The sequence below is a fragment of the Rhinatrema bivittatum genome, chromosome 4, assembly GCF_901001135.1.
Source record: "Rhinatrema bivittatum chromosome 4, aRhiBiv1.1, whole genome shotgun sequence".
Taxonomy (NCBI): domain Eukaryota; kingdom Metazoa; phylum Chordata; class Amphibia; order Gymnophiona; family Rhinatrematidae; genus Rhinatrema; species Rhinatrema bivittatum.
In genome coordinates this window covers 204,808,201-204,836,195 of record NC_042618.1, presented here as the reverse complement: position 1 = coordinate 204,836,195, position 27,995 = coordinate 204,808,201, and the positions used below count along the sequence as shown (strand labels likewise).

Genomic DNA, 27,995 nt, shown 5'->3' with positions numbered 1-27,995 from the left:
CTGTAGAAATCGCCACTTAAGCCGATAACTCATATCCGGCCAAGTTTAGACCTGCTAGAAAAGAACATATTACGCCGGTACTGATGGAACGCCATTGGTTACCAATAGAGCAGAGAGTGCAGTATACAGCGCTATGCATCCTACATAAAGCAATTCATAATGAAAACGTTGATTGGCTAAATGCGGCAATAAGGTTACATATACCGCAGAAAAATTTGAGATCTGCTAATAAAGGTCTCCTCCTATCTATCCAATCTTTGGTATCCGCAAAGTTAACTTCCATAAGGGAAAGAGCATTGTCTGTGGCCGGACCGACTATCTGGAACAATCTGCCAGTTGAATGAAGATTAGAATTGAATACAGCACAATTTAAGAAAAAAAAATAAACATGATTATATAAGCAAGCTTTTGTCACAGAGAATAATGAGACATAATAAGATCTTATAGTTAATAAATGGAGCAAGTACGAGGAAGCAGTGAGCATTAAGTAATGATATGAATGTCCGGATGAATCTATTATTTCTTTGTTTTTACTCTGTAAATTATTGTTTAAAGTTTTAAGAAAGCAAGAGTGTAACCACAGCTGTTGGAAATATTGTTTGTCATTAGTTTGATATTTGTAAATATTGTAAACCGTTATGATGGTTGTATCCAAATAGCGGAATATCAATTTTTTTTAAATAAATAAATATTAAGCCGGTCTAACTTATCGATGTACCATGGGTGGATAAGTCTGAATATCAGCGCTTATTTGGCTATGATAGATGGATAAGTATTTCCTCCCAAACCACCCATTGCTCACTCATTAGATATCCGGCTATCTACTTAACTGGATAAGTACCTGTCGAGCTAAGTGGCAACCGCTGAACATAGCTGGGAATTCAGCAGCCACCACTTATCCAGCTAAGTAGCACTCAATATCAGCTTCCCCGAGTACAGGGTAAGCTATGTAGGTGCTGCTAATTGAGAAGATTTTGAGAAGGTGATGTTTGGAAGTTTTGCTTTTTATGTGTGAAAGTTTGTCTATTTGGTAATTATGAATGGGTTGTTGTGAGCTGCTTAGAACCTGGGATAATGCAGCATAGAAATACTTTTAAATACATCTTATGTTTAAAACTTTTTATTAATTCAACCATACAAACATTTGGCATGCATTGACACTTGCGCATACCAGATCAAAATCAGAACATTGCAACCTCCATACACTTTATTTTTGAAAATTAGAAATTATAATCCCTGACTATATGCAATGTAAATACATTTAAAAAATGTCAGGAGGTATTTTTTTCTTGAAGAGGGTGGTGGATACCTGGCGAGCCGCCCTAGAGGAGGTGGTAATGTCGAGGACAGTGACAGACTTTAAAAAAAAAAAAAAAGCATGGCATAAACAACAGAGAGGATCCCTGGCAGCAAGAGAATGGTAATGAGGAACCTGCACAACCTTTGCTGAGCGACAGTGATAAGGCTGCATTGTGCTTCCTGGATGACATGGGGAAAACCTGCATGGAGCAGCAGCTGTAACCCTAAAGGGGACACAGCTGGATTGGGGGTTGGGTTCTGCATGAAAATTTGATCTATTTTGCATAAATGTGCAAAAGAATCACTTTTGGGCAAACTAGATGGGCCTTTTGGTCTTTACCTGTTGTCATTTACTATGTTACCACCCAATTGTCCATCTTCTCTCATCTCCCACTTCTTCCTCTTTCTCAAGCTCTCAATCTGCCATTTCCAGCTCCCTTCCAAATCTCCCCCTTCTCTCCCGGTCCTCCACCCCTGCCAGTCTTGTAGCTCCATTCACTTCCCTATTAACTAGCATCTTCTGTTTCTCCATCTCTTCCTCACATCCCGCTCTTTTCATTTCCCAGTTCCCCATCTCTCACGTCCCTCCCAATCTTCTGTTTTCCCCTCACCTGCCAAATCTCCATCACCCCCCTTCACTACCAATCTAAGTCCTACATCTCCCCATCTCCTCTCAATCTTCCATCTCCACTTGCCTCCTGCTCCTACATCTTCCCTTCATATGTCTCATTCTTCCTTCTAACCTCTGCCACAAACCTCCTTCTCCTGCGCGCCTCATTTTCCATCCTTTCTAATCCCCTCTCTTCCATCACCTCCCGATCCATTTTCCTACTTTTCATGACCTGCCAGTCTTCCCACTTCCTCTCCATCCATCTCACTTCTCAGTCCCCCCTCGATTCCTAATTCCCTCTCTAAATTTCCCCCCTTTCCCATTTTAAGTACAGAGCAGGTCCGAGGGGCTGCAATCGTAGAGGAGTTTTGGTGACAGCAAGATCAACATGAAAAGGAGAATTGTTCCCAGTTATTATGGGGTGCAATGTGTGCATTATCTCTGTAAAGGTCTGGGGTAGAATTCACCTCTATATTTTATACATTTATTTATTCAACTTGATAAACCGCCTAATATAAAATTTCGAAGCGGTTCGCAAGAATAATCAAATTCACTCACTGAATATAAAGACCAATATTATAAAACAAGCTATAAATCCTTGCGAAAATTGATCAATGGTAAGAAAGATTTGTTGATCTCTGATTAACTGGCTGCAAGGGATGCCTGCTATAACAGGGAATAACAGGGAATAACAGGAGCTGGTGAGTCCATAGTACTCTCCCCAAACCTTGTGAAATGTGACATCATGTACAGCCCCCACTGCATTCATTTATTATAAAGTACCCTTGAAGTTCATGTTCACAGCTCTTCATTATTTTCTTGTAACAGATTGGGTAGGATGATCCTCTGCTTTGTACCTCTGAATGTTTCAACGTCCTTCCTCCATCTGAAACAAAACTGCATTCAGAATAAGAAATGGAGGTGTCACTGATTGAAGGCTCCTCTTGGTAGCCTGGTGGCTACAGTGACCACAAAGAATCATGCTAAAGGGGCAGGCTGAATCAGTCCTCGTTTTATTCCATTGCATAGATGTAGGACTACACCTTCATACCTGCAATGGGGTAGAACCAGGGATGGTTCAGCCTGTCCTTTTGGACATGGAGCTGCATGGTTACCCTACTTGTGGCTCTCTTCAACCACCCATCTGCCTCATCCTATATCCCCACCCCACTGCATGCATTAGCTGAGCTTCTTACTCTACATCTTGCTCCACTCCAGCCCCTGTAACAATGACATCGAAACAATTCCTTCATTTGCGCCAAGTCACCCTCACTCAGTTCCCCAACAGCCACAGGGTCTCCTTGGCCCCCGTCAGCTGGGGCGATGTGGAAGCTCTGGGGGTGGAGGTGAAGGAAAGCATTCAGATTCTCGGGGTCCCTTCTGGCACAACGCCCGTTCCTGCTGCACAGTCGAGCGCTGCAGGCCTCTGCCGCTACTGTCACGTTCACGATGTACTTCCCCAAGGATGTCATCAGGTTCCTGCGCAGATTCACACAGCGCCTCTGAAAACAGCAAGGAAAGTTGCAGTGACACACAGATCAGAGCACAGGAACCCCATCACTGCAAATCTGCACCACTGGTAGGGACTCTATTGATCAACGGCCTTAGACACTTTAATGGAATTCCTATTGCTGACATTTAAATAATGGAACAGTATATCCGTAATTTTATTTTTTGGTTGAGGGAGGTTCAGCTTTCAGGTGTATTGGAGCCAGCACCTGTTTGGTTACAGCATCATGAGCCTTCACTCACAACTACTTAGGTGCCCCTCGCCTCCTCCCCATTTGTTTATCATCTCCCCCTTCCCATATAGCCCCGTCATTTATTTATTTATTTATTTAAAACATTTTTATATACTGGCATTAGTTGTGGACATCATGCCGGTTTACAGTAAAACGGGTTAAGCTTGGAAATTACATTTTAACAGGGAGATCAAAACTGGGAAAGGGGTAACAAAAGGTAGCTGAGAAGAGAAAGGATAACACGTGGTTCCTCAAAGTGAGAAGAGAGAGTATAACAAGATATGGTTCCTCAATGTGAGGAAAACAGCAAGGAGTGACAGCCCTCAACCAGAGGACACAGACCCCGGCTCCCTTCAGGACCTGTGCACCCTTAGTCTGGCACGATGTGTTGCCATTATGCAAGGTCTGGGACTCCCTCCTAAAAACAAAAGATATTCCAGGCTGGGTCAGGCTAAAAGTACGTCAAGCCCAACATGCTGTCTCTCCCCTTGCTATGGGCATCTAAATTACAGTGCGGCCTTAAGAATTTTATTTTTTTATCAAGCCAAAATATATTTATTTTTCAACGCCACAAGCAGTAAATTTAAGTGTCACAACGATATTAAGTAGGAGGACAGACAGAGGACCGTATTTTTTACTTTGTCATGAGCCCTTGACTCGCGAATTGACTTTACTCCACCTCCGGAGCTGGAGTTAAATTTGCCGTGTTAAAACGTATGGGTTGGGTGCCCAGCGATTTCCTGCTTCGGGGGGTAACAGCTAATAGCCTCATCTACATGGAATGTGCACGTGATGGGCGCTATCGGCTACGCATTTGTTTGGGTGCGCGTTTTGGATGCGCTAATCTCCTTATTGCATCGGGTGCTCGTCTAGCGTGTGCAAAACATGCGTCCAACCGCACGTAGACCCATGTGCTAGGCTGAGCGCACTTTATTGCATCGGCCCCTGTGTGTTACTATGAAAGCCTTGGAGACAGTGGCGTAGCCACGGGTGGGCCTGGGTGGGCAGGTGCCCACCCAACTTAGACCCAGGCCCACCCAACTGGCACCGGAACTGCAAGGCTGTCGCGGGATCCCATCCCCGCGACAGCGAACAAGAGAACCCACGCCTCGCGCGCCATCACTGCACACGTGGGGAAGCGCTGCTGCGGCCGTATGGCCAACCGGTCTTCCTGTTCGGGGGGGGGGAGTGGAAGCGCCGCGCGCAGCTTCCGCTTCCTCCCCCCAATGCAGGAAGATCAGCTGCCTCTCCTGCTGCCACCCGTTCTCCTGCTATCTTCGGGCCAAACGGCCGCCGAACTTCCTGTTTGGGGGAGCGGAAGCGCCGCGCACAGCTTCCACTCCCCCAAAGCAGGAAGATCAGCTGCCTCTCCTGCTGCCACCGGCCTCCTGCTATCTTCGGGCGTCGGGCCGTACTGCCCGCCGAACTTCCTGTCGGGGGGGGGGGGAGGGAGGAAGCGGAGGAAGCGGACGTTCCCCCCCCCCCGACAGGAAGTTCGGCGGGCAGTACGGCCCGACGCCCGAAGATAGCAGGAGGCCGGTGGCAGCAGGAGAGGCAGCTGATCTTCCTGCTCTGGGGGAGAAAGCGGAAGCTGTGCACGTGCTTGAATGTGTATGTGTGGATGAGAATGGGAGTGTGTGTGGGTGAAAACTGGAGCCTGGGTGTGTATGTGGGTGAGAATGGAAGCTTGAATATGTGGGTGAATGGGAGCTCGAATGTGTGTATGTGTGGTTGAGAATGGGAGCCTGGGTTTGTGGGTGGGTGAGAATGGAAGCTTGAATATGTGGATAAGAATGGGTGCTTGAATGTGTGTATGTGTGGGTGAGAATAGTACCTTAAATGTGTATATGTATGGATGAGAATGGGAGCTTGAATATGTGAGGGTGAGACTGGGAGCATGGGTTTGTGGGTGAGAATGGGAGTCTGGGTTTATGTGTGTGGGTGAGAATGGGTGCCTGGATGTGCGTCTGTGTGTGCATAAGAATATAAGCCTGGGGAGGGGTGAGAAAGTGAGAACTTGAATGTGAGCTTGTGGGGGGGAGGGGGGAGAGCATATGAGAGTGACAGCTTGAGTGTGTGAGAGGGAGTCTGTGAGAGAAAGCGTGTATGTGTGTGTGTGTGTGTGTGTGTGTGTGTAAGGAAAGACACTGAAAAGGAATTAGGAAATGAGCTATAAGGGAAAAAATGGGAAAAAGAGACCAGGACCAACTGATTAGAAAAATACAAAGATCAGACAACAAAGGTAAAAATATATATCTATATTTTGAGATGTTAGCAATTTAAATATAAGCAACACAACCGCTCTCTCAAAATTTATGGACAGGTAGGAGCCGTGTATAAAATCGTAATAATAAGAAGGCTAAAGTACCACAAATCACCGTGAATTATGTTTGTATCATTAAGTAAACCTCATACTTAGGCGTAGATGTGAATGCTATGCTGCATAATTTGGCATTATTTATCAGTAAAAAAACAACTCGTAGACCTGCATGCCTACAGCCCACCCATGTTAACCTTGTGCCCACCCAAAAAATCAATTCTGGCTACGCCACTGCTTGGAGACAGCTGAATTTGTTGAGCTTGAATGATTGAGGCATTCCAAACACCAGTCCAAGATGTGGGCTGAACTGGATTCCAGGGTTTGGCTTTGTCTGAGGTGGAGCTTGCCAGTAATTGTCAACATGTAAGGATGTCAGTTTATGGTTCTCTCCTGCCCTTGCCCTTACCACCATCCTCTATATCTGTCCACAGCAAGCTTGAATTCTCTCTCTGGTTAGTTTGCTCCATCTCTACGGGGAGGTTATTTTGGACACCCGCAGCGCTATGTAAAAAGATTTTGGCTTGTGCTGATTTTCATGACTGTGGATTCCTGGGAATGGCACCTTGGATTCCCCACATGGCAGAATGAAGGTGGGGAGCAAGCTAGAGGATTAAGTGGCCACCAGCTGTTTACAGAAACCGGCTGCAGAGGCACAGCTTGCACAGAGATATGACAGGCGTCCTCTGAGGTACCACACAAGCTACTTTATTCAGATCCAGAGCCTGAAGATCATCTTTAGGAGATGCCAAACTCTAATATACTGCCAGCAAAATTCTGTTTCTTTTCCAACTGTAGGATGAGTTAATTTAAACAAACACATATTTTCCTTTTGTCTCACATTTCTTTCCCCCACAGTTCCAGAAGCTGAAGGAGATGGGGGCGACTGACATACTTACAGCAGAACTGGAAAAAGAGTGGTCTCCCCAGAGTACCACCCCTGCAGCTCCCAGAGCAGCACTCTCGCCAATCGTGTGCAGTAGGTCCCGCTAGAGAAATGAGCAGAGACAGCAGACAGTATACTACAGACAGAAAGCACAGGACCAGTGCAGCATACTGCCTGCCTCATCCTAGCTCTGAAATATACATCATATATACTGTTTCCATACATTCACACCTCTGACACGGGTCATTCTGTTTACATTCTACGGGCACACTAAGCCTGTGCCCAGGGTGGCAAAAATCTTGGGGGGGGGGGGGGGGGGGGGGGGGGGGGGGTAGCAGAAATATCACTCAGCAGACCAACCCTCTACATCAGTGATCCCCAACCCTGACCTGGGAGCCCACCATCCAGTCGGGTTTTCAGGATATCCACAATGAATATGCATGAGAGAAAATTTGCATGTTATGGATATCCTGAAAACCCGACTGACTGGTGGGCCCCCAGGACAGGGTTGGGGACCACTGCTCTACATCCTGCTCCATCCTCTCCCATTTCAGGCAGTGTGCAAACAACAGGAGGGGAGGGGAGAGGAGAGACTAGAGGGGACAGAACAGAGCAAAGTTGCCCTGCTCCCTTATCCAGCCTCTCCCCTCCTGTCCTGTTACTGCCATTGCCCTCCTTTACCCAGATAATGTTCCTGCTCATTGGCTTACTCAAAATGGACCTCTTTAATTTTTATAATGTAATATAAAAAATGGAAATGTTTGCCAATATGCTTCAGAATTTTCTAATTCTTGCTGCAGAATCTACCATTGAGCTGCTGCAGAAAACCATGGGGCTACACCTCCTTAGACCTTCTGTGTCCTGTTTTCTGACCTCTGGGTGTGGGGGGTCAGGTAGAGGTGGAGGAGCAACAGATCCAACAGGACCTAGAGACACCAGAAACCTAAATTAATCACTGGGATAGCGAGTATTACAATATATTTCTGACATACTCGACTCACAGTAATCCCAAACCAAAAAATACAGCACCAGTTCCCATCTCGGTCCTGAGGCTCAACTAACCGTCTTGTTTTCAGAATATCCACAATGAATATCCATGACATAGATTTCCATACAAATCTATTGCATTCGTATTCAGTGTGACTATCCAGAACATCAGGTGGGTTAGATGTGTCTCCAGGACTAGGTTAGGAAACACTAGGCATAAAATCTATAAAGCAGTGGTTCTCAAGCCAGTCCTTGGAAATTGCTTGGTCAGTCTGGTTTTCAGGTTATAAATACAATAGATTTTCATACAATGGAGGTGGTGCACAGAAATCCATCTCATGCATATTCATTGTGGATAGCTTGGCAAAGCAACTGACTAGGTAGGTCCATAGGACCGGTTTGACAACTACTGCTATAAATTAACGTTAATATGTGTTGTGTGGAACTTGAGTAGAAAACCAGATGTTATGTAAGAACTATCTTAAAGTCCTGAGAATCCCCTGCATGTTTGATTCCCTCTGTTTGGGGGTCTCCAAAATTTACCAGAAATGTCCAAAAAGCCAGGATTTCCAGTAAGGGACACAAATAGATCTGTTTTCAGATATCCACCATGAATATTCATCAGGTGGCTTTGCATATCTGGGGGTTGATCATATCTGATGATCTTAAGGTGGCCAAACGGGTGAATAAGGTGACAGCAAAAGCCAGAAAGTTGCTTGGCTGCATAGGGAGAGGAATGGTCAGCAGAAAAAGGAGGTGATATTGCCCCTGTAGAAGTCTCTGGTGAGACCTGATTTGAAATATTGTTTACAATTCTTGAGACTGCACCTTCAAAAGGATATAAACCATGACTGGCTCCGAGGGTGGCTAGTAAAATGGTCAATTGTTTATGTTCTAAAACATATGGGGAAGATCTAAACATGTATACCCTAGAGCAGGGGTTCCCAACCTCTCAGGAAACACAGACCCCTGTTCAGTTTCAGAAAGTTGCATGTATCCCCACACACTTCTCAAAATTCTTTGCATGCCATAGCAAAAGAAATCATGATCTGCACGCCAGAATCATTCACAATGTATACAGCTTTGATCCAAACTCAATATGCAGAGAGGGCAATTTCCAAAGCTATTTAAAAATTGCCCTCATAATTGAAGGTTGAAGTCATTCCACCTTCCAGTCCAGCTGCAATGGGAAAAAAGGAAGCAAGTTCAAACAAAAGTTCCAGGTTGGCAACTGAGTGGGCCTGGCAGAAAATCTGCACTGATACCTGCAGACCTGCAATCTAATTTCCAAAGGGAAACTGCCTGTGGTGTTTCCTTCTGAAAACTCGGGCCGGGAGGGGAAAGCCAGTACTTTTGTAGCTGCTTTGAAGCAGGGGCACTTTTTCGGGGTTATGCGCGTAAATTACGCACATAACCCTTTGAAAATCTGCCCCTAAGAGTGCAAAGTGCTCTGCAAGGTGCAGTGCTGTGCTGTGCTGATCAGAAACAGTTCTGGAGCTGCTGCTGGAGGCAGACGGCCTTTTTTTGTGTCTGGAAGTTGCCAAAGAGGTTAACACTGTGACCCTGAGATGCAGGGCTGGCACACTATTCTTTTCCCCACCACTACCCCTCCCCAGTGTCGTTCATTTTTTCACAATTACATGGCTTTGAGAAAGTTAATGCATGCTAGTGCATAGGGGATATGAGCTTAGGAGCTCATGATTACTTTTATTTAAATAATTAGCATGTGCTTAAGTGGTTCTTGAGTCACATGGCAGCAGCATGTTGCACCACCCACTTAAAACAATCTCCCTGCAGCCCCTCATGCATACAAACAGGGTAGAATGGAGAAGCCTTTTTCCTTTGGAAAATAGGCTTCAGATGTGAAAGAGGGGATCAGACCTAAAGAGAGGGTTCCCAATGGGCTCCATTTTTTTTTATTTTCAGGACAGGTTGATCCAGTCCTGCTTTTCCCCCATGGCATGCCTGGACTTGTCTGCTTTTCTTGGGGACATCGGAATTACAAGTTTCTACATGCAATGGCATAAACCAGGATTGGATCAACCTGTCCTGAAAAGATGGAGATTGTTAGCAACCCTGCTTAAGCATCAGGCAAAATAAAGCCCCAAACACCCGAGAGTCAGTATCCTTGCACACTTTTGAAATGCCACAGCTCTGCGCCAGCATTTAAGTTCTGGCAACTCCAGGAAGGAAAAACGTCCACAGAAATAATTATTGTCTGTGAAAGCATCTACAACAGGTGTAGGCAACTAAAACAGGTCTGGTTTTCAGGTCATCCGCAATGAAAATGTATGAGATAGATTTGCATGTGATGGAAGCCGTGCACAAATATATGGCTCGTGCATATTCTTTGCAGATATCCAGAAAACCTGACCTGTTTGTGGCACTCCAGGACCAGAGTTGCCCACCCTTGATCTAAATCTAGCACTGGCCTCTTCTTCCCAAAAAAAAGCCACTCATAGCATCTGAGAGTTATTGTTCTCCATGTGTCTGCAATCATGGGCCATGGATCTGGTTACTAGATGTCACCCTTAAGCAATGACTGCAACTCCCTCTCCCCCACCCCAGGGGGCTTTGACTGCTGCCTGCCCAGCATCCCCAGCCACAGACAACGCAGAGTGGAAAACCTGGCCCTGGGATTGAACTGGGGACCTTCCGTCACTAAGCCGCTGGCTGGCTCCCTTACTTGCTTTTTAAAGTTTGAATTGGTATTATCATTTTTGCATGGTAACTGAGCAAACTGGGATACTGTTTCAGTTTTGCTCTGGGTAAAACTGATGGAGGGGGCAAAGGAGGAGTATCTAATTGTTTCCCATAAGCACCCCAATCCTACTTAAAGCTACACACACATGCACACAAAGGCATCTTCCAAGCTGCTCAGCCCCTCTAAACCCCGCCCCCTGTACACAGACTCCCACTTACTCCTCCCTCATGGTTGTAAGCGGAAAAACTATTCTGAACATAGCATGTACTCCGTGTGTAACATACAAATCCCGTCAGCTCTTTCCACAAATCCAGGTTGGAAGGCAATCCTGAAGCTAGGCCTCTGCATGCTTTCCTCACTTATCTTCCTGGTCTGCTCTCAACCCCTCAACAACATCTGCCCACATTTTATCAAATATTTGTTTGACCCTGTTCTGGGCTGGTGGTCCACACTCCTTTGTGATGGGGGAGGGACAGCTTTCCAAGCCATTTATGAGGGTAAAAAGTATTGTACCCGCATTAACTGTCCTCCTGAAAACCGCGCTTCTCTATATGCAGCTAAAATTATGTGCGGTGTCCCACAAGATGCCTACTTTTAGCCACATCTGTGGCATGCTCACATCTGTGCCTGCACCATGAGCAGGTGCAAATTGAAAGTATGCACATACTTTCGCTTTAAAAAATCGATGCAAAGTCCATGTGTAAAAGGGACCCATGCGGACAGTGTGAAAAGTGCTTCTTACAGAAGCACCTAAGTTTGGTGAGCACTGGGCAGGAGATACCTTTCTCTAGTGCTCATTTCACCCCTCAGACTATTTCTGACCTCCATTACCTCAGATAGAAATCTCAGTGAGTGCATGTAGGAGACTCTGGAGTATACTAGCACCGGTAGGACAGGAATGCTGGAATTGAATCCCGCTACCCGCAAGGCCTCTTTGACTCGGTAGTGAACATAATGGAGGCCTGTGATGGAGTCTTTCAGTTTTTGCCGGAGGTAGATGCTTGGGTAGATGGCGGTGGAAGCCTTCCAGAGCCACATCAGTTGGTTATTTCGATGAATGGATGCAGCTTTACACTGACCAGTGTACTCAGTGCCCTTATCGCCTTTATTCCAGTTATGGTTTAAGCAGTCAGGGAACCCATAGAAGCCCCAGAGTCCTCTCGGCCTCAATTCCTTCGCAGTTCTTAGTGTTTCAGTCATAAGGACCTGTGCTGTCCGTTCAAACTCCAACTTGGCAAAGGAAATGGCTTCTTTCTTGGGCAGCCGTGGATACTTCCTGAGGACCCATTCCGTGGAGGCCTCCTTGTAGACCTTCTTAAAGCCCCAATTTTGGTTCCACTGGGGCCGCCACTCCTCCCAGTCAATGACTGCGAGCCCTTGGAAGTCTCGGTTCAGTAAGTCATGTATGTCACTGGAAGCCTGTACAAGATGCTTCTTTAAATTCATATTCTGAGGGATGCCACCATTAACCCATGAGCCATCCTTGGTGATGTAAGGATAAAAACCAAACTTATTCTTATACAAGATTGTAATGTTCTGACCACAGAAATGGCTGCCTTGGTTCTCCACAATATCAAAGACCCTAAGAGGAAGGCTGACTCCATAACATTTTTGGCAGTTCATTGTGGGAATGTTCCACACCACAATAAATGGCTTTTGGAAAGCAGGATCAGAAGATCTCGCACAACCATCCCCTCTCGATAACTGCATAATGTTGAGCCAGAAGGAGAGAGAGGTCAACAAAGTTAAGGCAGGGGTCATGGCGGATGGACTAGAACAGTTTTCACAACAGACACCTTCCCACTTCCTGCATAACTTCCTTTATAAAGGTAAAACCTGAAAAAATAGAAGATACATACAAAATTAGAGGATAAAATATGAGCGTTCTTCCATGATACATCAAAGGCAAAATGAAGAAAGAAATTGATGGGCTGTTTAATAGGGAAGAACATTCTGTCTTTTGTTTTGTGTCCTTTACCGGAAGTGCTGGAAAATGCCTTTTGACAACACCATTTTCCATCTGTGTCCTTTTTCAAATTGTGCACGGAATGTTCAAAATTATGTGCTTATGTTCCACAGCTTTAGAAAAACAGGCACATATGTTGATTGTATTGGATACAGGAAGATGGAGACCATCTGCATATTTTTCTCATGTGTGGAACTTATGTGCATAAATTAACCAGCAGTGGAAAATTCCATGCATAAGTTGGGAAAAAAGGGCATACAGATGCAATTGACAAGAATACACACACACACAAACAAACACAAGTACACACACACATACACACAAGCATATACATGCACGCACGCACATACACGTACAGACACACATACGTACACACACAAAACGCATACACACACCCCAACACGAACAGAGACACACTCACGTACATACATACACGCACGCACACAAATGACCGTATCTCTATCACCAACATGCACACATGCAAACCAATTCCAGCTCTCTCTCAATACACACAAAGCCTCAGTTTAGCATGCACACAAAATGGGCCTCATTCTCTTAAACACACATGCAAAAAGATAAAGTCTCACTTTTGCTCCCATACATAAACATAGCCTTCCCTGGTCTCTCTTTCTTTCTCACACACCCATTTAAAAACACACACACACACACACACACACACACATTTTGAAAACTGCATCCATTGTAAAGACCACTTTTGGAAACTGTATATTCTCCATAGCATATACCTTTCCAATCTTCTTTTACATTAAAGGGAACTGGTCAAATGTAGGCACATGTGTGCTACCTTCCTGATACAAAAGGCTGGGGGACATAAGTGAGTTTGCTGAGGAACAAGACAAAAATCAGTAAACCCTGCAAGAAATATTACTCTCTCTTCCAAATGCTTATCCTAAGCAAGAACTGTCATGGCCAGTGATAAACTGGTTACAATTTGAAGCTGCTTTCCTAACATCACACGGAGTCAGAAGGTCCAAACAGGGCCCTCCATCACCACAGACAGCGACTGCCTGCAAGGAACCCTATTACTTCCCTTACCGCGGATGAAGGAGTGTTGTGATCTCTAAAGGTACTAATGACTGAGGTAAAAATATCACTTATAACAACACATATATTATATTTGTATGACTGCTGTGGTGTAAATCAGAAAACCCTGCAAAAAAGTCACTTGAAATCCATATGGTATTAGGCCTATTGCAATACGTGTTGGATGCAAACTTGATCTCAGAAAGCCATGAGTAAACTGAATTACAATTTCAATATGGTAAACCTCCCATACCAAAACAGCACTAACTGCCAGCACTCAAACAGTAACAACCCTAGCTATTAAAAGACAACACTACAAACATTACACCAGGCCCTAAAACACAAATACCTCTTATTAGGGAAAATGAACTAGCCAGGCTGCTATAGATCCCTACACAGAAACAACATGCTAGTAAAATATCTCACCTCAGTTACACATGCAGAACACAGAAAGACCATTAAATACCGAATAAAGTGACCAGAAAGTATAGATAGAAAGGTGCAGACAAAAACTGAACTGGAAACCACAAGTCAAATTCCAAATACAGTACAACAATGGAAAAACAAGAGCTCTACTGAGTGTCTACTAGAGGAGTATATCAATTCATTATGTGGGTAGCGAAAAAAGGCTGTGGATGGGTATAGCTCCCCCATGTGAAAGAATGAAATGATGGAGCCCTGGCCTATAAAACTTACGGTGCCATTTGTTTTTGGTGTGGATTTGGATTTGTCCTTTCCAGAGGAAGCATGCTTTCATGCTTGCTCCTTGTTTGTTTCTGAGAAAAGGATCTTTGCATTTCTTGGAAAGAAACTTGAGGTATGACCTAGAAGAAAAGGTGCCTTTCTTCCCAACTTAAAGATTTCAGCTTTAACCCTTTGTTTGGAGGACATTCTATCCACCCTTCTTTTCTTCATTTTGGGTTACCTTTTGGAACCGATTTATTTTTTTACTTTCTGCCTGAGTTCTCTTCGGATCCAGGGACTCAGTGCTACCCTCTAAAAGGAGAGCAAGAGCTTTTTATTCTGATAGACCCGTTGATCTTTAAAGCTCATTGAAGGAATGAATGTTCATTTATTCCTGAAGAAGGAGAAATTGGAATTTAGAGAAGACCAGTGGCACCCATCCAGTGTTAATTACTATGCTATCACCTGGACAGGGAAGGGAGGAGTGGAGACGTACCTTGTGAGGAGCTTGGACTATGAAGTAAGAAATACATTCTTTTCATCTGGACAGAGGTTTGCCTTATGGGACTTTAAAGTGTATCAACTGAATTGGACTAGAGAAACCTGAATCCTCAAATTTGGAAGGGAGCTTCTAAGCTACCTTTACAATTGGCACAGATCAGGACAGTATTATAAAGCAGAGCAATGAAGGAAAAGATGCTTTAAGTGTTACAAAGTCACAGATTTATTGAAGAGCCCAAAATGTAAATGGATTGGCTGCATGAGGATTTGTAAATAGTTATTTTCGCTATTTCCCCTCAATTGTCAATAAAGTTAAGTTGGAAAGCACACTCAGCTTCCTGTATGATTATTGCTGCCACATGTAAAGACTGTTTTAACAATGCTCAGGGCCTTGGAGAAGTCCCCGACAGGGAATCTTGGAAGTCAGAGAGAGAGAAACTTAATAACTGTATGGGAAGTGTGAATCTTTTAAGCCTTTGGAAATGAAGGTGGCCCATGGACTCCTTAGTAAGGACCTTAGCCCAGTGGTTACACAAGCATCACCATTTCTCATAACACTTCAAACAAAATCAAGACATATAAAACATCAATCACAATAGTAAAAGCATACTAATAAAAAGAATAAATATTTTAAAATAGGTGAATAATAGAAAAGCATCCAATAATTAAGGAGCAGCAGGCTATGAACCAGGGAAGCCAAGGTTCAAATCCCACTGCTGCTTCTTGTGACCTTTACCTTCTATTGCCTCAGGTACAAACTTACAGGCTGATTCCACAGAGGACCAGACAATTGGGGAGGGGGGCAGCCGCCCCGCCCCACTGGTGCAGGTTTCCTCTTATACACATCTCCTCTACTAATCCTCTCTTTTACCACCATCCCCCTCAATGATCCTTTCACTTCCACCCTCCAATTGATCCCCACTGCTGACATTTTGAGCTGCCAGGAAGAGGAGGAGGAGAGTGGTGGTTTTGCAGGATGTTTTCTCTGCAATCAGGAGCAAGCGCTGCACTTTGAATCACACAATACTGGGTAATGCTGTGTGGTTCACAGCACAATTCTCTCTTCCTGTTATAGAGGAGGATGTGGCTCAAGATAGTATTGTTCCAATGGCATACCAAGGGGAGGGTCCCAATCAGTGGCGTAGCCAGAATTGATTTTTTGGGTGGGCACAAGGTTAACATGGGTGGGCTGTAGGCATGCAGGTCTACTAGTTGTTTTTTTACTGATAAATAATGCCAAATTATGCAGCATAGCATTCACATCTACGCCTAAGTATGAGGTTTACTTAATGATACAAACATAATTCACGGTGATTTGTGGTACTTTAGCCTTCTTATTATTACGATTTTATACACGGCTCCTACCTGTCCATAAATTTTGAGAGAGCGGTTGTGTTGCTTACATTTAAATTGCTAACATCTCAAAATATAGATATATATTTTTACCTTTGTTGTCTGATCTTTGTATTTTTCTAATCAGTTGGTCCTGGTCTCTTTTTCCCATTTTTTCCCTTATAGCTCATTTCCTAATTCCTTTTCAGTGTCTTTCTTCTATTACTGTCTTCTTCCCTTCCACACACACACACACACACGCTTTCTCTCACAGACTCCCTCTCACACACTCAAGCTGTCACTCTCCTATGCTCTCCCCCCCCCCCCCCCCCCCCACAAGCTCACATTCAAGTTCTCACTTTCTCACCCCTCCCCAGGCTTATATTCTTATGCACACACAGACGCACATCCAGGCACCCATTCTCACCCACACACATAAACCCAGACTCCCAGTCTCACCCACACATATTCAAGCTCCCATTCTCATCCATACATATACACATTTAAGGTACTATTCTCACCCACACATACACACATTCAAGCACCCATTCTTATCCACATATTCAAGCTTCCATTCTCACCCACCCACACAAACCCAGGCTCTCATTCTCACCCATATATACACACATTCAAGCTCCCATTCTCACCCACCCACAAACCCAGGCTCCCATTCTCAACCACACATACACACATTCGAGCTCCCATTCACCCACATATTCAAGCTTCCATTCTCACCCACATACACACCCAGGCTCCAGTTTTCACCCACACACACTCCCATTCTCATCCACACATACACATTCAAGCACGTGCACAGCTTCCGCTTTCTCCCCCAGAGCAGGAAGATCAGCTGCCTCTCCTGCTGCCACCGGCCTCCTGCTATCTTCGGGCGTCGGGCGGTATGGCCCGCCGAACCTCCTGTCGGGGGGGGGGGGGGGGAAGCGGAAGCGCAGCGCACAACGTCCGCTTCCTCCCCCCCCCCCCAAGCAGGAAGATCGGCGGGCAGTACGGCCCGACGCCCGAAGATAGCAGGAGGCCGGTGGCAGCAGGAGAGGCAGCTGATCTTCCTGCTTTGGGGGAGAAAGCGGAAGCTGCGCGCGCGCTTCCGCTCCCCCCCCCCCGAACAGGAAGACCGGTTGGCCATACGGCCGCAGCAGCGCTTCCCCATGTGTGCCGTGATGGCGCGCGAGGCGTGGGTTCTCTTGTTCGCTGTCGCGGGGATGGGATCCCGCGACAGCCTTGCAGTTCCGGTGCCAGTTGGGTGGGCCTGGGTCTAAGTTGGGTGGGCACCTGCCCACCCAGGCCCACCCGTGGCTACGCCACTGGTCCCAATGCTTCCAGACGAAGGGATGTAGGGGGCACTGATGGCCGACATAGGGAGGCCCATGTGGCTGCCAGTGGACCCCCATCCCACCAGTGGCCGAAAAATGGAACGAGAAGCCATGCGGCAGCCATTGGACCTCATCCCACTGGCAGTGGAGCAAAGAAGTGCACCCTTCTTGTCGTCTGTGCCGGCCTGCAGTATTAAAAACTCGTGAGGGTAGCACCTTCCCTATGCTGATCACGCAATGTACAAGATCGGCATGGAGGAAGTGCTAGCCTTGCAAATTTTTAATACCGCGGGGCCTGCACAGAGGAGGCAGCAGAGTTTCAAGAGCAGTGATTGGCTCAGCTCCTCCCCAGTAGGCACATGGCAGCAGAGACAGCAGGGGAGTAGCGTCCATAGTTGCAACGGTGGTGCACAGGCATCACCAAATTTAGAAAGCGGTGTGCCGTGGACCACCAACTTTACTCCTGGGAGAACTCTGTGCAGAATTCCCCTACTGCGCAGCACTTGGAAATGCCGGGTGGTCCGTGAGCGGAGCCCATCTCACTCACAGTTAAAGACAATTGAGATCCTGGTGGCTGCGGGCAGAGCCCATCCCACTCGCAGCTGAAGGCGATGGAGGACCTGGTGGCCGCAAGCAGAGCCCATCCCGCTCTACTTGCGGCTGAAGATAATTGAAGCCCTGGTAGCCATGGGCGGAGCCCATCTCACTTGCGGCTGAAGAAGTTGGAGGACCTGGGGGGCCGTGAGCGGAGTTTTGAAAAAGTGCTTGCGTATGTCTATGTAAGCATGAGAAGGAACGTGTGTGAATATGAGAAAGGAGAAAGTTTGTGCACCTCCCTTCCCCTCCCACTAATCCATGACAATCTCAGAGTGACTGGACCTCAAAGGTTCCCAGGTATGGAGAGTGAGTGATTTTTAAAACTTCTTATTGATTTTAATTAATAGGGTGTTATTTGATCTATATGATGTTTTGAAATTGATGTTTGGGGAAAAAATATATATGAGTTTTTAATTATTGGATGTTATGCTGTTCATCAGCTGTTTTGAAATATTAATATTTTTATGAGTATGGTTTTACTATAGTGATTGATGCTTTATATTTCTTGATTTTCTTGATGTTTTCTGAGGAATGGTGATATTTCTGTTTTACCATTGGATTACATACAGAGTCTGACTTTTTGCATTTTCCAATTCAATTTTTGTCTACCCTTTTCCATTTATACTTTATGGTCACTTTATTCTGTATTTGGTGAGGGTCTTTCTGTTTTCTACATGTGTGAGTGAGGTTAAGTATTCTCTTAAAATAATATTTCTATGTAGGGATCTCTAGCAGCTTGGCTAGTTTGTTTTCCTAATAGGAGGTGTATTGGTGCTTTAGGGCCTGCAGTAATGTTTGCCTTTTCATAAGTAGGGTTGTAACTGAGTGCTGGTAGTCAGTGCTGTTTCGGAATGGGATGTTTATTGTGTTGTAATTGTAATTTAGTTTGCTCATGGCTTTCTGAGGATCAAGCCCATATCCAACATGTATTACAATAGTCCTAACACTATGGGGCGGATTTTAAGAGCCCTGCTCGCGTAAATCCGCCCGGATTTACGCGAGCAGGGCCTTGCACGCCGGTGCGCCTATGTTCCATAGGCCTACCGGCGCACGCAGAGCCCCGGGACTCGCGTAAGTCCCGGGGTTTTTCGAGGGGGGCATGTCGGGGCGGGGCCGATCGGCGCAGCATTTCGGGGGCGGGACACGGCGTTTCGGGGGCGGGCCCAGGGGCATGGTTTCGGCCTGGGGCGGTCCGGGGCGTGGCCGCGCCCTCCGGAACCACCCCCAGGTCGCGTCTCGGCGCGCTAGCGGCCCGCTGGAGCACGGGGATTTACTTCTCCCTCCGGGAGGCGTAAATCCCCCGACAAAGGTAGGGGGGGTGGGTTAGATAGAGGAAGGGAGGGGAAGGTGAGGGGAGGGCGAAAGCGAGTTCCCTCCGAGGCTGCTCCGATTTCGGAGCGGCCTTGGAGGGAACGGCGGCAGGCTGCGCGGCTCGGCGCACGCCGGCTACACGAAATCGGCAGCCTTGCGCGCACCGATCCAGGATTTTAGCAGATACGCGCGTATCTACTAAAATCCAGCGTATTTTTGTTTGCGCCTGATGCGCCAACAAAAGTACGCGAAGGCGCGCTTTTTTAAAATCTACCCCTATATGTATTCCAAGTATCTTTTTTACTTTTATGCAGGGTTTTCTGGTTGACATCACATGCTGCTGTTCTATTTTTACTTCATAATACTGTACTTTGAATGCCCTTTTTTATGTAAAATCTTGTATTATAAATGCATAATTTTAAATTTGTGGAGAGAACCAGGCAAAAAAAGGTAAGATTCATTTAGGGTTCCTAATACCCTTGTACTGGCCCTGATTAGAAAAAGAATATACATTAGATTTTTAAAATAAAACAAACCCCAGAAAAAGAAGGGGCCAGCACAGTAACTGTTTACACGGCAGCAAAAAAGTCAGCACTGGTCCTGCACAGCAGAGCTCTGTGGTGATGAGGTAGAGGGGTTCCCCATCTCTTCCCAGTGAGAAGAGACCCTGGTGCTGGTGAGTGGGAGGGAGGGGTTGAGTGACTGAGAAGGAAGGGAATGGGGTTGAGTGACTGAGAGGGAAGGTATGGGGTGAGTGGCAGGGAGGGTTGAGAGACAGAGGGAAGGGAAGAGGGGGGTGAGTGAGCAAGAGGAAAGGGGGAATGACGAAGTAGAAGAGGGGAATAAGAAGAAAAGAGGATAGAAGGGTTTTGTGAGTGTATGTGAGAAAGGAGAAAATGTGTATGTTCCCTGCTCCCCTCCACTAATCCAAGCCAATCTCAGGGTGATTGTAAATCAAAAGTTCCCAAGTGTTACTTCAAAAAGTTTCTGGCAGTGAAAGGTGTTTGTGTGGCTGATACTGAGGTGACACCAGAATTAGCATTTTCTTTTCTTTAGTGAGATGGTGTGGTCTGTCTCTTGGCGGGCATCTCATCCTACCCCTTGCCTCAGGTAGCAGACTGCCATGAGTTGTTCCTAACTGCTGGCACCAGTTACCAATAAAGTAAAGCTCTACTCCTGTTCTGGGCTGACAACACTCTGATCTACCTCCCATAGCCTGACATCATCATCAAAGACCGGCTCGTTGTCAAAGGAGACATTTTCAGCCTAGCGATTACAGATGAGGTCAGGCTGGAGAGGCAGCTCAGCGAGTTGGTTACATGGCAACAGCAAATTTTCTGATGCACCACCAACTTCAGCAGTCACCCTATGCCCCTGAGAGGCAGTGGCAGCAGACGATTGAGAGAGGCTCCAAGGCTGCTGGCAAAAGAAAGAGATGGGGCCTGCCTTCGGTGTGTGTATGTGAATGAATGAGTGCTTGCCTGGGAGTCTGTGTAGGTGTGTGAGAATGAATGGGTGCTTACCTGGGAGTCTGTCTGTTTGTGTGAGAATGAATAGTTGCCACCTGGGAGTCTGTGGGTAGGTGTGAGAATGAATGGAAGCCTGCTTAGAGTTGATTTGTGGGGGTGTGGTGTGAGAATGAATGGGAGCTTGTGTGTGTGTGTGTGTGAGAATGAATGGGAGCCTGCCTGGAGGTGTGTGTGTGTGTGAGGGAGCCGATGACAGTGAGTACGTATATGTGTATGTCAGGGACCCAGCAAGTACATATGTGTGTATGTGAGTCAATGAGAAAATGCATGTGTGTGTGTGTGTGTATGCAAGGGAGCCAATAAGAGTGCATGTGTTTGTATGTATGTGAGGGAGCCAGTAAGAGTAAATATGTGTGTGTGTGTATGTGAGGAAGCCAGTGAGATAGTGTGTGTGTGTTTGTGTGTGTGTGTGAGCATGTGGGAGTACATATGTGTGTGAATGAGGGAGCCAGTGAGTGAGTATATGTGTGTGTGAATGAGCCAGTGGAAGTGAGTACATGTGTGCATGAGGGAGCCAGTGAGTGGTGCATGTGAGTGTATGTGTGTGAGGGATCAGTGAGAGTGAGTAAATGTGTATGTGAGGGAGTCAGTGACAGTGAGTGCATGTGTGTGAAGGAGCCAGTGAGAGAGAGATCCTGTGTATGAAGGAATCTGGGGGAGTAAGAGCTTGTGTGTGTGTGTTTGAGGGAGTGGGGAGAGGATGACAGTCTGTGTATGAATGTGTGTGTATCTATGAAAGGTTGGGCATGTATATGAGAGCATATGTATTACAATGTGTGTATGAGTGAAAATGAACATGCAAGTGTGTGTGAGAGACAGGATAGTTTGTGTACTCCCCCCCCCCCTCCCCAGCCCCCTAATCTTAGTTTGTGTACTCCCCCCTCCCCCCTAATCTTCGACAATCTCAGGGTCACTGGAAATCAAGAGTTCCCAGGTATGGAGAGCAGAGACTTTAAAAAAAATCCTTATTACTTTTAATTATTATGTCTTATTTGATGTGTCTGCTGTTTTGAAATATTTTATTGGTGCTTGGGAATTTTTTGAAAAAATGTATACAGCATTAATTAATAGATGTTATTCTATTCGTCAGTATGGTTTTACTATTATAATTGATGCTTTATGTTTCTTGATTTTATTATTTGTTTTATGAGGAATGTTTGTATGTATTTATATATTTAAAATATTTATATTCTGTCTATATTGACTATGGTGATTTTGTTTTTCCATTGTTACACTGTAGGCAGAGTCTTGCTCTTTGGGGCGTTCCAAAGAACAAAGATAGTTTTGGAAATGTGCATTTCTTCTGACATATTATGGCTTTTGCACCCTGTCACTCCCCTCCATCATCCCTCACTTCTTCCAATTACTCTTTTTCAATCATCTACCCTGTGGGAAATATGCGCTTGCCAGCAAGCCATTTCAGGGTTTAAACACTTAACTTCCCTTCTCCCTGAACTTTGCCTGAATAAAAGCATCACTTGTGCTTAAGCCTCTCTGCCTAGGAAAGGATACCTGACATCATGTATTTCTCTGGCTTCTGCTTAGCCCTGAATTCCTGGGGGAGGGGCTGGGTGTTCCCTAGTCAAAGGCAGGACAAAGTCAGGAGGTATAGATTTCAGCAGCCAATGAAATGATCCGTGCACACCCCCTGAGCCAAAACCAATAGTGTAGGGACTCGTCTGTTGCTATGGGAAAGTAGCCAATCATGTAATGATACATCATCTGCCTTTGTATGAATGTACAATAAAAGGAAGAGCCTCGTGAGGGCTCACCCTTTTCCTTCTCTTCCTGCCTGCGATGAAAACTGCCTCAAGTGTGTTCTTGGCCTCCATACTCTACATCTTCTGGTGAGCCCGACAGTGATGATAAACTCCATGCTTATTTCGGCTGGTCATAGCTTAAAGGTACGTACCGTTCAACAGATTTGCAATCGTAATAATTTTAAAAAAGTACTTCTTAGTATTTTTAAAGTATTTCTCAGCAAGTTTGTTCCCCACACTCGTGAGCATGGGCAATGATTTGACTGTACAGCAGAGGCTACATGCCAGGGAGCTGCAGCAAATCATCAATAATCATTATTTCATCACCAGAAGAAAAATAGCGCAAGTCAGCCTGGGGGACTTAGAAAAATTAATAAGTGAAATAGCTTGCCGTTGCCCTTGGTATTCTGGAACTCTAAATACTCTAAATACCCAGGAATGGATTTCAATCGGCAATTGTCTTCATATGGCTCCCAGAGCTCCCATAAAGCAAAGATTAATCTGGCAAAAATGTACAGAGGCCATCGAACACATAGAAAAAAAAAGTTTAAAGACAGCAGTTTCAAACCATGTGCTTTTAGAAGCAGGCAGACTCAATCAGAATACCCTTCCCCCACCCTATCTTCAAAATCCCTCAGAGCCAGCAAATTCTTTGTATCCTCAGCTCCCCATACCTACACCCAAGGCACAAGCCATTCACACATCTCCGCCCTCTTTAGAAAACCAGCTCTTGAGCACAATTAAGCTACAACCTGGCATGGGAGGGGTGGTCCGCATGGGGTTTCAGCAGGAGCAAGAGAAAGAAAACCTTACAGAAAAAGAATTGTTGGAAGGATTTCAAGCCTTCCCCATCACAGAAAAGAACCATGAACAAAGGGGGACAGAAAATGAAATAGAACATCTGGGGACACACACTCACATGGCTCCTGTGGCTTCCTCTGCATCCACCTCAGAGAAAAGGCCCCAGGAAACTGAAAACACTGAGGTCAGAAAAACTAGCCTTCCTCCATCTTGCCTGCAACCCCTTTCCCCCACCAACCACTCCCTGTACACCCATTTGTCATTGCCTGAGACAGTCATTAATTCTGCATCACCAATTTGTCCAGGTAAATTACCATCTCAAACCACTGCTCCCGGTAACAATTTATGTGCCGTGGTCAGTATGGGATTTCACCTAGAACATGGAAATCTCACAAAAGAAGAATTATTGAAAGGGATTCAAGCCTTTCCCATTACAGAAAGAAACAAAGAACTAAGTGTGGCAGCAATAGAGTTGAGTGCAGCCCGGAATGCCATGAGCAGTGGCTATGCCCCCAGGTCTTCAAAGAAATCAGCATATAAGACCTTGGGCCAGGCAGCTGCACTCCTGCGTTACAAGCAAAGAAAATATCAATATGAAAAAAAGGATTTAATTAGACTCCTGTGTTACAAGCAAAGAAATATCACTATGAAAAAAAAAATGGTTTCTCTTTACAAACAGTACTGATTTGAAAAAAAATGGTTTCTATTAGTCTTTGAATTCAGTTACAAAAAGTCTGCATACTTTGAGAGTATTTTCCCCCACAAAGTGTATACACAGCCTTATGTTAAAACTGTACTGAGATTTGAACAATTACTGTGTAAATTTCATGTGAAAAGTTCACTTTTTGCAAAGTTAAATTGGCTCACATTTAAAATGACTCCATTTCTCTGAGATTTAAGTTTATAGCTTGAATTGCCAGTGCACAGAACTTCTACTTTTATTGTAATTGCCCTACAGGAGAAAAATAGTATCTGTCTGCATGGAATCAGCAAATCCCTCTGTTAAACAATGCTATCTTTAAGTTCCTATTGACTGAAGGATTAATTCCTTGGGTGCAGTTCTTTTCTTTTGAGAAACACTGCTCCTCCCCCCCCTTTAACTCTTGCTTGCCACTCATGGGGGAGGGAGGGAGAACTTTTGAAAAGAAAAAAAAACTGGACTTAGTACTGCAGTTTCTCTCTCTAGTTTATATATTTGTTATAACTTTTCTATATTTGTTATAACTAATACTTTTCTTTAACTGTGCTTGCAGCTTTCAAAGGGGGGCACGAGACAGCACTAGCCCTTCCTCTCAATCTGTCTTTAATCTTTTAATACTTTCAAACTTTAGCGTGCAGCAGACAGAGCAGAGCAAACAGCGTGTTTAATTTCCTATTCTAATAATTATATGAAGAAATTCTATTCTGATATTCCACATTGAAAGTAAGCTCAGAGTATTATTGATTGCAACCTGGAACAATAGTTGCAATCTATAAAGTAATGATGGGGTCTCCACTAGGAGGCGCTATGTTATTCTACAAGTTATATTATATTATTGTTTTAATAATTCTGTTGTAAAATAGTTTTTATTTTTCAGGCCTACAGACCTTCTGTATTAAGGACACTTCAGTTTTATTTTCTTTTTCACAAATTTATACAGAATTCTGAACCTTAAAATTTTTACTGATAGAGGTTGCTACATATAAAGCAATCCCTCCCAAGCCTTTTCTTGCAAATCCAAATTGATTTTATTAAATTGAATGATAGAATTGATTCTCCAAGGTTAAAAAAGTAAGAATTTCACTTTAATCCTTACCTTAGTAAATTTTTGCTGTATGCCAGTTTTTAATATTTTCCAGATTTACAGCCTTCCTGCCATGAGGAGATGTGAAGATGGACACTTTGCAGTTTATTTAACATTTTTCTAACACCTTTTCACTTTTGACTTTTGATCCTTGATCTAATTTTGTTTTTGATAACTTTTTGATAAGATTTTTAGCTTAAATTATGTGTTATCTGTTGTCTGTCTTGATGCAAGAAATATTTGCAGGATGGATGAATATGTGTCAGTTTTGTGTAAATAATATTTGCAAGATGAATGAATATATGTCAGTCTTGTGTAACATATGTTTAATGTAATGTCTAATATACTTGTCATTTGATTCTGCTTACTGCAAATGACTTTTCCTTTAAATGATTAATTTACATTTATTGCTATTTTCCTGAATGAAAATTGATCACTGCATAAAAGCATTCTTGATAATGGGACTACCCTCTCTTCTGAAAAATGGCTCTATTTACTGCAGCCATTCCTTTACATGAATTTTGTCAATAATTGAACATTAAATACGTATTTGGCATCCCCTACAACACCACAAGGCAAGCCATTGTGGAGAGAGCCAATCATACCCTTAAGAGCTCTTGAAAACAAAAACAAAAAGGAGAGATAATTGCCCCTGGATTTTCCCCTAAGAAGGACTGGCTGAACAAGAACAAAGTATTGTTTTAAATCACTTTAAATCATCTAAACATATCAAATTTAAGACCACAGCCATGAGTAATCATTATGGGACTAGGGTTAGTCACCCACAGCCATCAGTTTGTATAGAATATTTAATGTCTGGTACGGTCCCGTTCCCTTAAAATGGGGAACGAGGATATGTTCTCTGCTGCTTCCACAGGTCCAATCAAGCCGTGGAGAGATGGAAAGGTGTCCAGGTCTACAGGACCCGATCCCCAACTTCTCCCTGAGCCTCCACAGCCCTCAGAAGGACAGAGACCGGACTCCTTGCAAAAAGCAGCACCACATGACCTGGGGACAAATCAAGGCCCTATCCAACCAATCTGCACAACTCTTAGAACAGCAAGGCCTTGAGAAAACTCCAGAGAACTTATTAGCCGCTTTTCTTGCCTGAATGCCAACTCATTAACAATTGTGTCTGTACCCTCATCCTTGCCTTATTTCTCCAGCTATGGCGATTTCAGAACAAGGACTCTGACAGAACAACATGTACATCCTCTGCACAGAACTTTTCACACCTGTTGAATCGAACAGACTGTTGGATCTGCACACATGTGCCAACCCATGCCTGCGGAGAACGACTGATGCATGCTGTACCATTTAACCTTACAGTATGGACTAATTATCCTTTACAGAGAGGTGTTTTCATTAACTCTCCAGTTAATAATACCATACTACACATTGGTAGCCGTATTCAAGAGACTGCCGCTCTTTGTTGGGACTATGATACAGGGATGGGAAGGGGAATTCAGGTGGGAAATGTCCATATTGTAACTGAACTTTTGTATTAATCACTGAACACTTACATAATTATACCACACATATGTATGCAATTGGCAGATTTCAGGATGTGCAGTGGAGACCCAAGCAAGTACAGAAAGTATAGAGGGGATGACGGATTTACCTTTTGTAGTTATATAGCCCAAAATGATAACCAATGACATGTCCACTAATCTGTTAGGAAACATATGGATGTTATGTGGGCGTAGAGCATATATGTACATTCCCCAAGATGGAGAGACAGATGCACTTTAGGCTACATCCTCCCCCTCATACTATGCAGTCAAAAATTTACCCAAGCAAGGCTCTTGTAACAAAAGGGAGGCGATAAATAATCCCATAGAAAAGTATACCGAAACTCAGATAGCTAGAAGCCAGTTTCCCCAATGGGGACAGCTATGAATTACAGAGACTTACACGTCCTAGCTAACTGGACGACTGCCCTATTTAATCAGACAGTCCATGCATTAAAACTACTCACAACAGAAGTCTCTCAGATTAGAGAAGTAGCATACAGAACAGCTATATCTTAGAAACCATTTTAGCCTTAAAGGGTGGTGTTTGTGCATTAATTGATCTCATTTGCTGTGTGTACATATCAATTTATAAAGCAAACCTCACACATACCACAGAGCAAGATAGAAACCATGGTTGCTGATGCAGCCATTTTCAGGCAGAATACCTACTTCTCCATGGGACTGGCTATGGTCCTGGCTCCCTGATATTTCTGGTCTCAAAAGGGTGATTTCTATTATAATTACTGTAATTATCTTAATTATTTGCCTGTGATGCTTTTATTCAGTGCATACCCCCAACCCTCATATCCATATTGAAACCTTGCTCTCAGCCCGGATATAAAGATGTCTTATAAGATGCCTAATAGGGAATCATGAGCCCTGCAGCGTTGGCACACCACCTGCACCAGCTCTGGGTGATATGGAGATTCAGAAGCTCATCAGTGGCTGGCACACCACGCCGAATTAGCTTTCTTCTCTCCATAATCCCTCTTCCCCTATTTCCAGCCCATACCAAGACATAACAGATTTCAGTAAGGGTCTAAAGCTTTACTGAGCTGCTTAAACAAAAACAGAAAGGGTGAGATGTGGGAAATATGCGCTTGCCAGCAAGCCATTTCAGGGTTTAAACACTTAACTTCCCTTCTCCCTGAACTTTGCCTGAATAAAAGCATCACTTGTGCTTAAGCCTCTCTGCCTAGGAAAGGATACCTGACCATGTATTTCTCTGGCTTGTGCTTAGCCCTGAATTCCTGGGGGAGGGGCTGGGTGTTCCCTAGTCAAAGGCAGGACAAAGTC

At 44.6% G+C, this 27,995-nt stretch overlaps 1 protein-coding gene across 1 annotated transcript in view; it reads right to left on the bottom strand.

Annotated features, from left to right (window-relative positions):
• Positions 1-19: 19 nt before the first annotated feature.
• LOC115090462 (hyaluronidase-3-like) overlaps positions 20-27,995 on the bottom strand; it is a 65,191-nt gene continuing 37,215 nt past the window's right edge. Inside the window, exons 2-5 of the mRNA XM_029599585.1 lie at positions 11,377-12,381; positions 6,868-6,957; positions 3,183-3,411; positions 20-2,795 (exon numbers count right to left, since the gene is read on the bottom strand). Coding sequence (XP_029455445.1) covers positions 2,653-2,795; positions 3,183-3,411; positions 6,868-6,957; positions 11,377-12,306 — 1,392 coding nt within the window. The 5' untranslated portion in view covers positions 12,307-12,381 and the 3' untranslated portion in view covers positions 20-2,652. The remainder of the gene's footprint in view (positions 2,796-3,182; positions 3,412-6,867; positions 6,958-11,376; positions 12,382-27,995) is intronic.